General features: G+C 46.7%; 1 protein-coding gene across 4 annotated transcripts in view; it reads right to left on the minus strand.

Annotated features, from left to right (window-relative positions):
* MYOF (myoferlin) overlaps positions 1-17,857 on the minus strand; it is a 172,140-nt gene that overhangs the window by 16,026 nt on the left and 138,257 nt on the right. For 2 of the 4 annotated variants that reach the window (XM_047762376.1, XM_047762375.1), the window contains 10 exons: positions 17,550-17,626; positions 15,453-15,509; positions 14,011-14,022; positions 12,407-12,505; positions 10,539-10,664; positions 8,247-8,402; positions 7,706-7,797; positions 4,030-4,200; positions 2,882-3,030; positions 875-1,014 (listed from right to left, as the gene is read on the minus strand). In XM_047762376.1, coding sequence (XP_047618332.1) covers positions 875-1,014; positions 2,882-3,030; positions 4,030-4,200; positions 7,706-7,797; positions 8,247-8,402; positions 10,539-10,664; positions 12,407-12,505; positions 14,011-14,022; positions 15,453-15,509; positions 17,550-17,626 — 1,079 coding nt within the window. The remainder of the gene's footprint in view (positions 1-874; positions 1,015-2,881; positions 3,031-4,029; positions 4,201-7,705; positions 7,798-8,246; positions 8,403-10,538; positions 10,665-12,406; positions 12,506-14,010; positions 14,023-15,452; positions 15,510-17,549; positions 17,627-17,857) is intronic. The other 2 variants (XM_047762378.1, XM_047762377.1) reach the window with 1 other exon arrangement.

Genomic DNA, 17,857 nt, shown 5'->3' on the forward strand with positions numbered 1-17,857 from the left:
TTAATATTTTTCTTTTGTGTGTGTGTGTGTGTGTGTGTGTGTGTGTGTGTGTGTGTGGTTGCACCTGAGGCATATGGAAGAATCCAAGCCACAGCTGTGGCAACAGTGGATCCTTAACCCACTGCACTTCTACAGCAACCCGAGCCACTGCAGTCAGATCCTTAACCTACTGCACCACAGAAGGAACTCCCAGACAAATATTTCTTAAAGTATGGTTTCCCAACCATCTGCATCAGAACCTCTCCAGGTACTTGTTAAAAATTCAGATTCATGCCCCAAATTTGTAGACATGGCCTGGGAATCTTCATTATAACAAACTTTCTCATGGATCGTCATTTTCCATGTCTCTCTTTGCTTCTCTGGGAACTGCTCACTAGCTTCTGGGACATGCCCTTCCCATCACTCTCCACATGGTCCCCGTGATGAGCCACCCTGTATACCATATCCAAGAGGTCCAGGGGCTAGAACTGAGAGGTCCAGGGGTAGACAAATGGGCCAAGTTGGGGCAACCAATCCTTTCCACATTTCGAAGTAGATGGGGCTACATTATAACACAAACTCAGAAACCGTCCACAATATTCTGACACAGGGGAAGGTGGTCACAGAAGAACACAGGCTAAAGTAAACTCAAAGGAATAGGCAAGATCCTGGTCCAAGTTTGCTGGGAGTCAAAATCACTCTCCTGGCTGGATTTAGTGAGTTACCTAAAAATTCTTACAATGAATTCCCCTTGAAGATGAAGCTAATCTGAGTTTCTTTTCTATTTCTTGCATATCTACAAGTCTCCAAAAGAGACAAAAGAGGCAGGTGGGGGTCAGCTATTGCCACTGCCCATGGTGTAGATGGTGATTGTCAAAAGCCAAGTGCCCCTTACCTGGGAGATGTTGGGCTGGAAGGTGCTGTGCAAAGTTCTCGTTTCCACATGTTCAGGAACCAGTCCCTGAGTCCTGAGGATGTGAAGGGCAAGGCGCTCCTCAGGGGCCCCGAGATGCTGGTGCAGGATTTTGTTGACTTCTGCAATAGAAAAGGACAGTGAAATACGAATAGGCATCCATGGAGTTCCCGTTGTGGCGCAGTGGTTAACGAATCCGACCAGGAACCATGAAGTTGCGGGTTCGGTCCCTGCCCTTGCTCAGTGGGTTAAGGATCTGGCGTTGCCGTGAGCTGTGGTGTAGGTTGCAGATGCGGCTCTGATCTGACACTGCTGTGGCTGTGGTGTAGGCTGGCAGCTACAGTTCCAAATTGACCCCTGGCCTGGGAACCTCCTTATGCCACAGGGGTGGCCCTGGGGAAAAAAAAAAAAAAAAGCTGTTACATTCTCTGAGACTCCCTGCCACTGAGAGGTGGAAACTATGTCCTCTCTCAATCTGGAGACATATTTGACCACTAAAGAAAAGATGCTGTGCTACTCTGAGGCTAAGCTGAAGGCCATGCTGGTCTTCTTGGGTGCTTGCTCTGGGAGAAGCCACCTCCCATGTAAGGAGCCTGGGTGTCTAGACGTCACCCTGTGGGAAGCATCAGGGTAGGTGCTCTGGTCATAGATCCCAGCTGAGCTCTTGGTCAAGAGCCAGCAGCAAGTGCCAGCCACGGGCATGTGCCATCCTGCACATCCAGCTCAGTTGAGCCTTCCTACAACTGCAGCCCCAGCCACCACCTGACAGCAACCAACTGCATAAGCAACTCAAGTGAGAACTGCCCAAGTAAGCCCCTCCTGAATGGCTAACCCACAAAACTGCAAAATGTTTGTTTTCAGCAGCTAAGCTTTGAGCCAAATCTGTCATGTGACAAAAGTAACTAAACAATCCTTGTGACTGATGAAGCTTTTCAGGGGTGTTGTTTGATTACTAGGGGTACCCTTCTCCATGAGGCCATTCTGCTTAATTTCCAATCCCTTTGCAAGTTCTCATGTTAACAGCAGCATCAACAATTCTTTGTTTTTTTGGCTGCCCTGTGGCATATGGAGTTCCCAGGCCAGGGATCGGATCCCAGCCGCAGTGCAGCAACGCCAGATCCTTTAACCCACTGTGCTGGGCTTGAATCTGAGTTCTGGTGCTACAGAGATACTGCCTATTCAGCTGCACCACAGTGGGAACCCCAACATTTCTTAAAACATCTAATCATCTCTGACACTAAATCCTCTTCAGATAGAAAGACAAAGAGAGGTTTTTTTTCACAATGTCAAGAATAAGCAGTTGAAGAACAGGAAGCACTTTCATTCCTGTGTGGCTTTGCTCAGCTTTCTCTGGATGTCCCATATAGGCCCCCAGAGGCAGCCTTCTGGGAAGCCCTCCTCCCTACAAAACATTGCATCATGCCATAGCTCTTATGCGATATTAAGCTTATTTCAGTCTTTTTCTTAATGCATCTAAGCGGTCTATGTGTCAGGACAAACTGTGTTATAAATTACTGCTTGGTCAAGAGCAAGCCCCAAGCTCAGACGTGGGCCAGATGTAAACACAGCAGATTCTTCAAACCAATCCCCAGCATCTCTGAGATCTTTGTGTAGAAGGGCTAAAAGAACAATAGAATAAACTTGGAAGAGAAAGTCTTGCACTGCCATCTGAGCACTTTTGAGCTAATTATGCTTTACATAGAAAGTAGTTAATTATTAGCACTTTGTGTTCAAAGCTCAAATGGCCATGACCTTAAAAGGTCAAGTGAAACAGAAGACAGACAAGAAAATGTGTCCACTTTGACACTTGATGTGACAGCAAAACTCTCCTATAACGGGGCTTTTGTTAGACAGTCATGTGTTCGGAATCCCCTATGGTATGAAGGTACTGCTCTGCCCATCCCCCAACACCCCCCCAACACAAACCCAGCAGCCTAAACGAGCTGCTATCTCTTGTGACCAGCTTGTAATCCATGGCCGTGTACTTACCAAATTCATCCAGGCTGTAGTCTCGTCCTCCGTATCTGATTCTACTTCCATCTTCAGAAAGGACAGGTGGTGGGAAGCCTTTGAATCTGGCTACGTTTTGAAGCAACTGTGTTGGTTTCAGCTGATCTCGCCAGGTATTCACTCCAGAACTGGGAATAACGTCCCACACCCAGGGTTACAGTGGGGCCAGGGGTTCTTGGATTCATATACTTTCACGTGCTTACAGGCGCTCCCATGTAATGGGGGAGCAGGGAATATGCTCTACACAATGGTCTTTGCCTAGAAATCTATTTAGGATTTGGAAACCTAAAATCCACAATTATTTTGGCCTCAGCTTATTGGTTCTTCCTCACCTGCGTCCCCCCCCCCAATTTCCTCCTCTGTAAAAAGATGAGTTGGGCTGAGATCACTGTAATCATAATAGGCAAAACCATAAATTAAACATCACAGGCTGGAGTTCCCATCATGGCTCAGTAGAAATGAATCTGACTGGCATCCATGAGGACGCAGGTTTGATCCCTGGTCCCGCTCAGTGGGTTAAGGATCTGGCATTGCCATGAACTGTGGGGGAGGCTCGGATCTGATGTTGCTATGGCTGTGGCACAGGCCAGCAGCTACAGCTCTAATTTGACCCCTAGCCTGGGAACCTCCATATGCCGTGGGTGCGGCCCTAAAGAGACAAAAAAAAAAAAAAAAACACCAAAAACAAAAAAACCCATAGGCTATAGCTCATTAGCTATTACAAAAAGACACAAAGGGAAAGAGGGACATCACAAAATCAATCAATGCGGGGGTGGGGACAGGGAATCCCCCTGCCCCTCTCAGTCCCTGGCATCAAGGAGGGAGAGGGAGAATGGGAGAGAGGGGACTGGTTTTAAGTCCTGCTACCTGTGTCATCCCCATAGAGCACTACACTGCTCTGGGGGCCAGCGTTTTACACATGCCAATGAGAATGGCACCCCTTCCCCCCCAAGACTTGAGCAATGCTATGGCCCTGATTCTCCTTAAGATCATTCTATTATCAAAAACAGTATCTACCTCACTCAAAGGAGCAGGGGCTTCAGGGAAGACACGCCCTGAGGTGGAGAGCCACAGCTTCCCCAGGTATTAACGTTAGTTGGTCTACAGTTATGGCCAAAGACACTTACACACAGTACTGCTCAGGAATGCCGCAGTGGGACCCAAACCGGGAAAGGAATCGGTTTTCCAGATCAATAATCGTTTCTCCCACTTTTTCATCACGAGTAAAGGTGTCGTAGTCATAGACAGAAATTTTCAGATCTTTTTCTTGAGGTAAGTAGCAGCTCAGTTCATACATTCTAAATAAACAAATGCAAGGTTAGAATCGCCATGACCCACACCTGGCTCAGGACCAAGACTCCCCAGGCAGTGGCTGGGCTGCTGGAAGAGGACATCATGGCCAGGATAACCAGATGGGTGGCTTGATAAATAAGAAGCCTACACTGGTAATGGAAACAACAGCTGATTATACACTTGCTCAGGAGAAGATCTGGGACTTTCAATACGTAAGCGTGAATCCCAGCTTCGCTGCTTAATAGCTCTGAGACCCAAGGCCACTGCTTACCCTCTCTGTGCTCAGTTTTCTGCAAAATGGTGATAATAATCCCTACCATCCTGTATTATAAGGGTCAAGTGAGGGAATGTTTAGAAAGCATTTGGCATGAGTGCATTGCTCAAAATCCAGTCGTTCAAATTATAATATCAACAAGTATAGTAGTATTAACATTATTATACACACATGTCCTAACTGGGCACTCAGGCACCTCAGCCTAGCTGGGAGATTAGAAAGGCACAAGCACCTTGAATTACAGCCCCTGCCTGTGCCCCCACTATGTTCCCTTCTCTGCCTCAACAGAGACCACTACCCCATGGAAAGTTCTGGACTCACCCCCCAGGAGCATGGGGGATGGAAGAAGGGTAGCAGAGGGCTCCCTCCCTCCTCCCAAGCCCTCTGGCTCTGCCGCTGGTTGTTTCTCTATAGAATCTGTATTAAAATACAAACACTACTGAGATAAATAATCAAAGAGCAGTTTCTGAGGTAGGTCAGCAACGGGGTGCAGGTTCTAAGAGGGGTGATAACTGAACAGCATAAGCTCCGGATGGGCAGGGTTTGGTTCTGTATTTGTACACAGAGGGCTGGATCCTATGGAAGGTATTCAGTAAGCCTGGTGGAGGGAAAACTGAGAGGCCTCTCGCATCCTTCCTTTCTCCCCATGCCTCCGCCCCTTCTCCTGCCACTCTGGTGTGTGGACTGGTTCTTGCCCAAAGAGCCAGGAGTGTTAATCCCTTGAGCAAAAGGATATGTGTTGGTGAGGCTCCGGCGAAAAACTTCCAGGGTGTCTCCTAGAAAAACCTAAGTGACTTCTCTAGATTGTGATAGCCAGGCGGGAGCCTGCAGGACAAAGCACGGGAAAGAAGGTGCTGGAATCAGGACCACACCTGAAGCACCATATCCACACGTGCCCCCAATTCCATTTCTGGATCCCAAGGGAGAAGTAACACGTGTCCTTTGAGAAAAACGATCCTTTGGTTAAAAAAGGTTGAGACCTACTTCTTTCGGCATTCCTCTGGGCAAACTGAAGGCTCTGAAAAGTCCTGCAGTTATCTTTTTACCCAAGTGTCTTGGTGTGATGAAGGAATACGTGTTTCCTTGGAATACCAATGAACACTTACTGCAGACGGACATTCCATGGAACATAATGTGGAGGGTGCCCTGATGTGACAACAATGCTGAACAGTGGCTGAGCACATAGCAAAGGCTGCCTTTCCTGAATTCCTGTCCTGGAATCCCTGAGGGTCTCCACTAAAAAGAAAGTCACCCTACAATAGGACCCGGAGCCAGCTGAGGGGCTGCAGTGCCGGCGTCTCCCTAGCTCCACCCTGTTGGACCGGGTGAAGTCCGCACGACCGCCAGACGGGGATTGGCTGAGTGGAGCCTGACAGCATCACTTCCTCCCGGGGTGGCTCTGAGCAAGACTTTTCCTGCCACTTAATTAAGCTGGTGTTTGGCTCCTCTGAGACGAGCGATTCAGACAGGGCTGCCTTTCTCGCATAAAAGCTGGCTTTCCCTGCTTGCCTGTCTCCTTCACATGGAGCCCTCCTTCCTGCCCTGCGTGCCTTTTCCTGTCTAGACCTCAGGGCTGGATCAGCGGAAGAAAAGGAAAACGATCATCTTGCCGTGCCAGAGGATTACTTCCACTGCCTGGCCCCAGCACACGGCCTCGGGGTGTGTGTGTGTGTGTGAGCACACATGAGAGAGGGAGGGAATGCATAAGGCCACCAACCAACAGGCACGGGTAGAGAGACATAGATGGGCAGGTAAATAAAGCAGGAGATTAAAATACAGGCCACACATCAAATAAGAACAAAGTGTCCTCCCTCTCGGCAAGGCTCTGGGGAAAAATAACACCGTTCTCACAAGTGCTTTGTACAAAGAACATTTTTTATACAGGTGATGGCTTGGCTGTGAATATGGAGCATGACCAACAGTGTTGGAAAAGGCTGGGGCTTGGTTAGGAATTTCTTGGCTGCACCATGTACCGGTGCTGTGCACACAGCTCTGGCGCCCTGTTTTCCTCACCTGTAAAGTGGGGCTTCGACTCCTCGCCCTGTGCTACCAGGTGTGACAGGGAGGTGAGAGTTAGAGGGTGGCAGCCGCACCAAGTGCAGCGTGGCAGCCATGCAGACGCTGCCGCCACATGGCCGGGGCCTGAGTCCTGGGGCTCTGCCTCTCACCAGCTGGTGCTAATTCCCTCCATGCCTCAGTTTCCTCTGCTGTCAAATGGGGGCAACAGCAGGCACTCAGAGTTGTGACATATTTGAGATGTTTTCTATTAAGAGCTCGGCATTGTGCATGCACACAATAAAAGCCCAGCAAATAGTAGCTTTTGTTAAATGTGGAAGCAGTTTACAGCCAAAAAAACCCGGTCCTCTTTAGAGGTCACTTGGGTTTGCCTTACCCTTGAGAAGGTTCTGATGACATCCTTGTAACAATCCAGAAACAAATGTAAAGTGGCAATGCTAAGGACAAAAATGCTATTTCAGGAGTTCCCATCGTGGCTCAGTGGAAACAAATCTGACTAGCATCCATGAGGACGCAGGTTCGACCCCTGGCCCCGCTCAGTGGGTTTAGTTAGGATCTGGTATTGCCGTGAACTGTGGTGTAGGTTGCAGATGTAGCCTGGAGCCTGCGTTGCTGTGGCTGTAGCCTGGGCCGGCAGTTGTAGCTCTGATTCTACCCCTAGCCTGGGAACCTCCATAATATGCCATGAGTTCGGCCCTAGAAAGACCAAAAAAAAAACCTTTGACAATGGAAGACAGAGGGAGCAGGACATATGACCCCCTCACTTTCTGCCCCCCCTTCTCAGCTTTGGTAACAGAGTCAATAATACATTCACTGGCTCAAAACAGTGGAATCAAAACAGTGGAATCCCAGAAAAGAGAGGTCTAATGAAATGGGGGCATGAGACCCACTCTGTCACTGCGGTAAGTCACTGCCTACGCTTCTCGCCTGGAATCCACAAGCTGACTGGATGCCTGAGCCTCATACCCACCTCCCCGCCCCCAGGTCTCACAGCCAGTCTCCCAGACTTGCCTTAATTTTCTTCATGGCACTTTTCACTTCCACAAAATTCTATTACTTGTGCATTTGCGTATTTCATACCTGCCCCACTGACTGGGGCAGATTCAATGTCATAATTTCACACTTTCACGGCCTAGGACAGAGCCTGGCACATGTGGATCCTTAGTGCAGAGGCGACGGAGGAAAGAAGGACAGAAAACTGTCAGGCGATGCCCTGTTACCTGCCGAACACCGGGTTGAGTGTGTTGGGGATGTAGTGGTCTCGATCTTCGATTACTTTTTTGCCCAGTGAAATCTTTATATAAGGGTCGCACTGTGGGGACAGAACAGATGGCAGGTTATGTCACCGTACTGGGCCAGTTCGAGTCAGCCTGTGGGACGGACGCAGGGTGCCTCCTCACCCGCTCCCACCCCAATGAGAAGGGGCGGCCTCAGCCCAGGTCTGGGCAAAGCTCCCTCATGGTGCCACGCGGCCAAGGTGCCTTTGGAGGAGCAGAGTGGGGTGAAGAGGGGATGGCAGGGAGCAGTGACAAAGCAGGTCACGTCTGTAAAGTGAGAAGGATGAACCAGAGGCTCCAAAGCCCCTTCAAGCTCTTAGATAAATCCCCGGTAGGACAAATCTTCCCAACAGATTGTTTCCATCTCGAGTCTCTTTCCCCTTGAGATAACAGATGCCCCCAAAAGAAAGAACGTGACAATTACTCTGGCCGAGGACTGTAATTATCTTGCTACAGGAGAAGGCCCCACACCCAAAACTCTTACCAGGCCATTGTTGTCCTGGGGCTGGAGCTCTAAGCCTCGAACAATGTAAATCCTAACCGTGCATTCCTGTGGGACGCTGTCAGGTAATTCCCGAAACTGCCGGGGAGGGGCCGGTACGCTGGGGTCATCCGACAGGGGGTAGATTCTGAAGGAGCCCTAGGGCAGAGACACACAGGTGGGCTCACAGGGCTCTGCAGGCCAGGGGAGAGGGCAGGGGCTTCGGGGTGCCCTCTTCCCCCAGGACAAACAGGGCAGGGGGCAGCGCAGGGCTGCGGGGCTGGACTGTGGTGAAAGAAACAGCTACATTGTGCTTTGCATGTTTCCCGTGGGGAAAGTGAATGATGACAAAATAATTACTGAATAGATCAGGGAAGAAGAAAGAGCAGGGCAGAAGGAGGGAAGTCAGGCAAAAAACCTAGGCGAGACATGGAGGTGGCCTAGACCAGTCTGATGGCAAAGGAGGTGGTAAGGAGGGAAATTCTGCACGTTTTTAAAGATAGGAATAAAAATGCTTTTAAAAAAATTTTTTTTTCTGGCTGCACCCACAGCATGTGGAAGTTTCCAGGCCAGGGGTCAAATCTGAGGGGCACCTGCAACCTATGCCATAGCTATAGCAACCCCAGATCCTGTACCCGCTGTGCTGGGCTGAGGATCAAATCTGAGCCTCTATAGCAACCCAAGCCACTGCATTCAGGTTCTTAACCCACTGTGCCACAGCAGCAACTCCCCCAAATGCTTATTTTTGAAACCCAATAAAGTATTAAGAGTGAGGTCCCTTTTCTTGTATCACCCCTGGAAACCCCCTCCCACTCCTAAGCAAACTCCTGATCATGCCTCGTGTCTCAGCTAAAAAGTGTCACTTCTTCCAGGAAACCTCCCTGACTGCCCCCAGGTTAGATGAACATCCTAATGCTCTCTTCCCACCCTGCACTTGCCCCCATTGCAGCACTAACCTCTGCATCGTAACCATCTATTCACTGTCTATATTCTTCACTAGACAGTGAACTTTCTGAGGATGGGAGGTATTTCTTGTTCATGACTCTAACTCTAGGACCTAACACAAGGCTGGGCAGGAAGCAGGGGAACAATAAATGATGTTTGAATGAGTGAGCCATCAGGCCTGCTGGAGAAGCCAGGGATCAAACCCGAGAAGGCCGGATCCTTACCTCACTAGGCCACCAGGGAATTCTGAAACCTTATATTTTATCCTGAAAGCAGTTTATGTGTAAGACAGAGCACTGAGGTTGGATTCAGAACACATGGGGCTTAGTTCCAGCTACTTTCATTCACTAAAGCAGCAGGAAGTAAGCACCTACCATGCGCCAGGCACTGGGGACCCGAAAATGAACTCAAGGAGTCCAGTCTGGCACAGGGATGTTAAATAGGTCTGACTCTCATGCCATCTTTGACTGCTTGGTGGGAAGCTGTAAGGAGAAGAATTTTGAGACCACGGGCCGAGTAAAAGCCCTGATCGATTAGCGACGTCTGCTATCGGGGAGGATTAGGAAGCAGCAGCACGTCTGCCAAGGATCTGCCAACTGTGGTTGGAGGGAGGGGCAGTCGTGAAAGCAGATACTTACAATGTCAAAGGTGCTTTAGTAGTGGCCGGGACCCAGGGAGCCCGGAGCAGGAGTGAGTCAGCCTGCGGGAGCGATCAGGGAACACTGCCCAAAGAATGTGACATGGGAGCTGGCACTTGAAAGAATGAGTAGGAGTTTGTCAGACCACGGAGAGGAAAGGAAGGGCATCCAGGGAATGAAGAAGAGCTTGTCCCGAGGCTCCAAGCTGTGAGAGGACAGGGTGTGTTTGGGGCTTGGAGAGGGTGCGGTGGCAGGGGAGAGGAGAAGCTTGTGAAAGGCCAGCTCCACCCTAGGAAGGAGTTGAGACTTGACCTGGTGTCTTTAAGCAGTTGAGAGACACAATCAGGTTTGGTTGCTTGGAGGATGGACTGGAGTGTGGATGAGAAAGGTGGCAAGGACAATCAATTGGGAAGTTGTCACACTGGTCCTGCTGAAAGACTGGGAGGAGGCAGGGGACCTGGTTGGGGTACGGGGGAAGGACTAGAGCTTAGAGAGGTTGACTCTACAGATTTAAGACTGGTTGGCAAGAGCAGGGAGAAAGACACTGAGAATGACTTTGAGAGTTCTGTCCCTGACCCTACTGCCTTCTTGCTTGTTAGCATTCTCCAGCATCCTTCAGCTATCAGAGGAGATTCCCTGACCCAGGGGTTGGTTTTCCTTTATCCTAGGTCTAGAAAGTGGATTTTAAACAGGACACACACATTTTACTCACCTTAAACTCTCCTACCACAGAAGGATCTTCATTCTCATCTGATTTGCCTCGATACAGCTTGAAAGTATCTGAGAAGTCTGTCAGGCCCTCGAATTCCGTCACATTCTCAAGTTCACAGTCATATATCTGCAAACCACCAACAGATTCTTAATTTCTCATTAACATACAGGTGGAATCTAAAATCAAAAAGGCTGATAATAGGAGTTCCCTTGTGGTACAGTGGGTTAAGGATCCTGGGTTGTCACCGCAGTGGCTTGGGTTGCTGCTGTGGTATGTGTTCAATCCCTGGCTGGGGAACTCCAACATGCTGTAGGCATGGCCAAAAAGAAAAAACAAAAATGAATACATACACAGTTGACTCCAGGGGCCCACCTCTTAAAAAAAAAAGACTGATAATAGCAAATAGGCATGAGATCTAGATAGAGCACCGGAAATGCTCACACCACAAGCTGGAGTACAGAACGATATAATCACTTTGGAAAAGGGTCTGGCAATTTCTTATGATATTAAATATCCGCCTATTCTATGATGCTGAAGTTGTATTCCTGGGTATTCATCCAAGAGACATGAAATCATGTCCACATGGAATAAAAATATCCATAGCAGCTTCACCATTGGGAGGATGGATAAACAAGTCGTGGTATATCCATACACTAGAATATGATTCACCAATAAAAAGGAGCAAACTACTGATACACATGACAACATGACAAATCTCAAAATTACTGTGTTGGGCTAAAGAAGCCACACACACACACACACACACACAACCTATCTTATGAGTCCATTTACATGAATTATAAAAAGAAGCAAAACCAATCTACAGTGATGAAATCAGATCAGTTGTCTCCCATGCATCATTCTGAAAATGTCCATGTTTGCTTTAGATTTACTTCTTTGGACTTGAGTGTATTACAATCTGAAAAACTGAATAAAGAATTGGAAAACCAGGAGTTCCCGTTGTGGCTCAGTGGTTAACGAATACGACTAGGAACCATGAGGTTGTGGGTTCAATCCCTGGCCTCGCTCAGTGGGTTAAGGATCCGGCGTTGCCATGAGCTGTGGTGTAGGTTGAAGACGTGACTCGGATCCCGCATTGCCGTGGCTATGGTGTAGGGCGGTGGCTACAGCTCCAATTAGACCCCTAGCCTGGGAACCTCCATATGCCATGGGTGCGGCCCTAAAGAGACAAAAGATCAAAAAAAAAAAAAAAAAAAGAATTGGAAAACAAGAGCTCTTGTCATGGCTTGGCAGTAACAAACCCGTCTAGGATCCATGAGGATGCAGGTTCAGTCCCTAGCCTCGTGCAGTGGGTTAAAGATCCTGAGTTGCTATGGCTATGGTGTAGGCTGGCAGCTGTAGCTCCAATTTGACCCCAACCCTGGGAACTTCCAGATGCCACAGGTGTGGCTCTAAAAAGACAAGAAAAAAAAATTAGAAAACCCAAAACATTTGCAGAAAGGTTACCCCAGCCAGATAGCTTGTCTTCCTCCTGGACACAGTTGTGATTACCTGTTGACGTTTCATGCTGTTGGACAAGAGCACGGTGACTTTTAGATCTCCCTGGGTCAAACTGGACAATTTTTGGCCTAATTAGCATGGTGCCAAGCCATTCCCAACCTTCTGCCAGATATCCCCAAGCCCCAAAATGGCAGTCACATAACCACAAATCAACAACTGTCCTCAAGCCCAGGGAATCTTGGCAAAGCCAAGAACCACGGCAAGAGGGCCCCCCAGGAGGCAAGAGGGGTTCCCGGCCCTTGTTCCTCAGCACCCACCATCTGACTTTTCTGTCTTTCGCGTAGCCCTGCCATGGCCAGTTTTAACAGATGTCGATCCCCCACCCACCGCAGCATAGGTTCAGGTACCTTGAGTTTAGAATAGCCTTTCTGAATATATTGTCCACATTTTTCATGTTCCCCTGTGGAAGCATAAAATTTACTCCACCAGTCAACAATTTCTTCCTCCTAAAGACGGACATAAAAAGGGAAAAATCTCTGGTGATGACCTAGATTTACCATCCATGCCAGAAAACTCATGTGTAAGAGAAACAGGTACATCTGAACGTGAAAGAGGCAAGATTATGACTTGTGTTCCAGGCACCAGAGCATTCAGGATTCTTCTACCGGGAAGCTGGAGGTAGGTAAAATGATCCTTCCTTGGCCAATGAAATGTGCTTCGTTTTCACAGCCATAGCTATGCTAGATGATTTTCTTACATCTTCTAGATACAATCTATTCATCTCCCTCTTTTTACTTCTTTACCCTGTTGACTTAATATTTACATATACAGATATATTAAAAGAAAACCTCCAGTATCTGTTTACTATTTCATTCTCCAGTATTCGCTTTCTCCTATTTCACTTCCTTAGCCCTTTTAGCCAGCAATGCATTGCAAAACAAAGCCCACTAAGCTACGAGTTGGAAAAACTGGTTCTAATTCAAGTTTCTTTACATTATAAGCCATACGCTTATGTTACAAGCCACGTCGGATCAGGGACGATGTTTAACATCTCTTTTCTTCATCCACTGAATCGGATAATAACACTACCTGCCTCCATCCATCTCAGAGGGTTGTTTTGGACATCAAACAAGGTCAGTAGGAGAAAGAGCTCTGAAGATTATAAAATGTGAAGCAAGGAGTTCCTGTTGTGGCATAGTAGAAATGAATCCGACTAGGAACCATGAGGTTGCGGGTTCCATCCCTGGCCTTGCTCAGTGGGTTAAGGATCCGGCGTTGCTAAGAGCTGTGGGTAGGTCGCAGACACAGCTCAGATCTGGCATTGCGGGGGCTGTGGTGTAGGCCGGCAGCTACAGCTCCAACTGGACCCTTAGCTTGGGGAACCTCCGTGTGCCACAGGTGTTGCCCTAAAAAGAAAAAAAAAAAAAAAAAAGAAGCAGCAGCAAGAGTACAGAGTCTTTATGGTTTAGACCAGTGGCTCCCAACCTATTCTTGGAGATTCTAATTCAATCAGCCTGGGGTGAGAGCAGGGTGTCCAGCAAGCTTTCAAAAGTTCCCCAGGTAATTGCAACGTGCAAGCAGGGTTGAGAACCTCTGGTGGCTCTCTGGCTGGGCAGATGGGACAGCATTTAGAACCACTTGTGGGACATTCTCAAACTCCAGAGGGCTGTAGTTTATACAGAAGTACTAGAAATTCCACTCAGATGTATAACAAAGATAGATCCCCATCAGACCTACCCATGGCTTATTTTAGTCTACATAGAAAGAGTGATGATGCCCAAAATACAGAGTGTCACTGGCAACATAGCCTTCTGTTCTGTCTGGGGGAAGCAGGTAGGAACACTAAAGAAAAGCTACTTGTTTGTGTACAGTATATTTACATTTACATACATACATTCAGTTATTTCCCCATCCTTTATGGTCAGTAATCCAATCCTGGATTTTTTAACATATCAGCCATAGGCAGAAAACACATGACTCTTAAATCTAGCAACATATGTACAACAATTACCTTTTCTGTGAGCTGCTCATCATGCACATGGGCAGAAAGAGGGCAAACCACGTACAGGTCACACAGTGATGGAGATCCCAGGAGCATTAGATTTCGAGAGAGAGAGAAAGAGACACTGTTTTTTCATGCATGCTTTATATTATCAACATTTTTGGACTACTATCCAACATTTTGTGGCTTATTTATTCAGTTATTTAAACACACCTTACTGGTTTCTTCTCTGAAAATGTGCAAAAGAGTTACAAATAGTATTAAAATAGAAGACTCAGAGGTAGGCACCCATATCCCATGTTTTAACAGTTAGACAACCTCTCTGTCCACCAAGACAGTTAGTGGTCACACGGAGGGTTGAGTGGAATGGGGGTGGGTACAGTTGCTCACCTTCCTGCCCTAAACTCTTCATTCCTTTTAGCTTAAGTATATTCCCAACTTGGCCTAAGTCTCATCAAAAACTCCTCTCACAAGATGCTTATGTCTAGGATAGCTATAATGTCATCAGGTAAGTATCTTTTCTTGATTTTTCCCCATGCCTATGTTATAGTACCAAGTATACACCCATCCATCAAAACTATTTTACAGTGTCAAGTTTCTCACTGGCCAAATCCTTCCATTTGAACTTCTGCATGGAACATCCACCAGGAGATAAAAATGGAGAGCTGGGATGTTGGAACCTGAGTTTTCTCTCCGTACCTGCTGGAACATTAGCCAGGCTCCCCCTCAGGGGCAGCTGCAGGAATTGCTACCTAGATCCCTTTTCTGAAATCCTAACTTCAAGTTCATTACCAATGTGAGGAGACAGTGACTCCTCAGGATGCGAACTCCCTGCAGGGGCTTTGCAGGGTGGCCACTGGGCTTCTTCTGCAAGTGGCCCTCAGCATTTTCAAGACTGACTTTTGTTCAGCACACCGGAATGCCAAGAGAGGCAGAGAGAGAGACAGACACAACAATTCTTTCTATTAGATTCAAGGTAAAGCGAGATTAAAAGATAAATCATTGCAGCCAAATTGAGATTTTGGAGAGGGGATTTTATACCAAAAGTGTTTCACATTCTGAATGGTTCCTGAATGCAGATTTTTAGAGTCTGTTTATGCACACGAATTTTCAGCTATTTGAAATCATTTCAAAGCAAAGAGTTCATAATTTAAAAAGCATAATTCAAAATAGATGGCTGATGTTAAAATTTTAAATTAATATGGGAGAATTTATTCGTGTCCACATGCTTCTTAGTTCACATGGAAAAGTAACTGAAGCAGCTGAAGTAACTTGCTTTATTATATCCAAAAAGCATAGAAGATTCTCCCCTGAGGCTTAAAACAATCACATATGTTTAAAGAACATCTTCCAGTCCAAAATCCAGAAAGAGTCTGAAAGGAGAATTCAAGTCCTTAGACCCAGATCCCCACAGTCCCAAGCAGCTTCACGCATTTTCTTATCATACATACATGCACTGTCGTTGGAGAAGCCATTTTGCTGAGTGCTGTTGACATGCTGCTTAAGCACTGGAATTGGAAGGTAATTGTTGAAACGGCCATGTAGGAATGTCCGTGTCATCCAGCTAGCACTTCGAGATTTGCCCCCAGTGCTTATTTCCCACTTGTGGTGGTGGCTGAGCCCATCTGCTGAGAGCTACCGCGGTCACCACAGGGTAATGGGGTGAGTTTCTGTGAGCATGAGACTGTCACCAGAAGCCACAGCCTCCAGCTCCCACCAACAGCACACTTTTGACCCACTCCTTCAATTTACCCTTGTAAAAGGCTTGAATTGGGTTAGTGATAACAGATGTTCATTACACATTCGTCGCATGTACATGTTACACATGCACATCACATGCATGCATGTATATTTCATGCATGCATGTTATTTCAGGTATGCACATATACAGGATATCAGCAAGCTTGTTATCAGCTCTTCCAAAGCTCAACTTTGTTTATTGGGCTTTGCATAGATGTGTGCTGTCTTTCTCAGGGAACGGTGGAATCAGATTTTTAGGGGTGATTCCAAATAGCCTTTCTTTTCTTTCTTTTTTTGTCTTTTTGCCTTTTCTAGGGTCACACCTGCAGCATATGTAAGTTCCCAGGCTAGGGGTTTAATTGGAGCTATAGCCACCGGCCTATGCCAGAGCCACAGCAACGCGGGATCCGAGCTGCGTCTGCGACCTACACCACAGCTCACGGCAACACCGGATCCTTAACCCACCAAGCCACGACAGGAACTCCCAAATAGCCTTTCTTATCAACACAGAATGCCTCTCCTAGGTGTTAGGAGAGCAGCTGATAAAAGTCATTTACAGTATGTGAGAATGACTGACACTACCGTCCTCAGTCCTGCCCAGGCTGCAACTTAAATCCTATGATGTAAACTGAACTTTCACAGCGTGTTGCTATAGTAGCCTCATCTGTTAAGCACTGTTAAGAATGGAATGAGAAGAGGGGCACAGATTGGCTTGCTTCTTCTTGATCCCCCATACATAGGGCTCCTGGGTATACAGAAGGCACAGAGAAGAACTGATTGTCAAGGGGAGGCAGGAAAGCTGGAGGTAGACTATAGAGCAGGATCTTAAACCGCCTTTTTCCCGAGCTGTTGTGAAAATGTACATAAAAGATCTTAAGTGTACTATACTTAACTTCTTCCTAGGCAACTACCATATTATTGGAAATAATTGGAGTTGTTTACAAAGTGGACATATTGGTTTTGCAAATGTGATATTGTCACTTCTGACTGTGGAGGATTCTCAGGGAATAGAATCCCCATAGCTCCACAGTGCTGGCTGTGGAGCCCACAGTTAACCTGGTCCAGTTGTTAGTGAGTTTAATGTAGTGGGAAGAAAGTGGATTTCTTTAAAGGTACTGTTTATGGACATAACACATTAAAGTGCAATCATGTGCATTTTTTGGCCAGTTTGCACATTAAAACATGCTGTGAAAGTCCATGATGAATGCCAACAGAAACAGGGAGATATTTGATGTTTTCTTTTTTCTGGGCTGAGAACTTTTTTTTTTTTTTTCACTTACCTTCTTGCGAATTGGCTGGTGTTAAAATAGGGTCCTGAATGAGCATTTCCACCAATTTCTTGACTTTGAAACCACAGTGAATAGAAAAATTGAGGATATTCCATACACTGACAAATAAGGTCATTAAAAATCCATGAAACTTCGTTTCAAGTAGGGGAAAAAAATGGTGTGCTGCATGTAGCCCTGTTCTGAAAGTTGCAGTGCTGTGTCTTTGCTCCTGAAATTTCTCTTTTTTGCAAATGATATCAGACTGTCCACACCTGCCTATATATTAGAATCACTGGGGGAGATTTTAAAATTTACTGATGTCTATATCACTCTCCCTCTTGGGGAGTGGGGCATGGACCTGAGTTTTACTTTAAGTATCATCATCCTATTGATGAGTACAAGAATTGCGTTCTTTACCAGTATAAGTTGGCTTATTTGATTTTAATTGTACTGAATGATTGTTGGACTGAATTCACCCAATGCTTATAGACACCTGGAAGATAAAACTGATGTCATCCAATGGTCAGTTCTAAAGCCTACCTTTGAAGCCAGTAATGGTTTGGTGTCTTCTATTTCGATAATGACATCCCGGCAGGGTGGGGCAGACAAAAAGGAGGCTGCAAGACAAAAAAACTTCATAATCTAAGGTTATTTACAAAATACAGTGGTGAACATTCTACTCCAAGTTCAAGTTTAACAGCCACACAGTGGACGGTAGAGTTTGCTCCAGGATGAGACTTATTGAATGGAGAAGAACACACTCAAAAGTAGAAAAATAACCCAATAATTTATCATCTTCCTCAAAAGATTATATGGTTTTAGACATTTTAAGGGCATTACATGGCTCC

This window comes from Phacochoerus africanus, chromosome 15, assembly GCF_016906955.1.
Source record: "Phacochoerus africanus isolate WHEZ1 chromosome 15, ROS_Pafr_v1, whole genome shotgun sequence".
NCBI classification, from domain to species: Eukaryota; Metazoa; Chordata; class Mammalia; order Artiodactyla; family Suidae; genus Phacochoerus; species Phacochoerus africanus.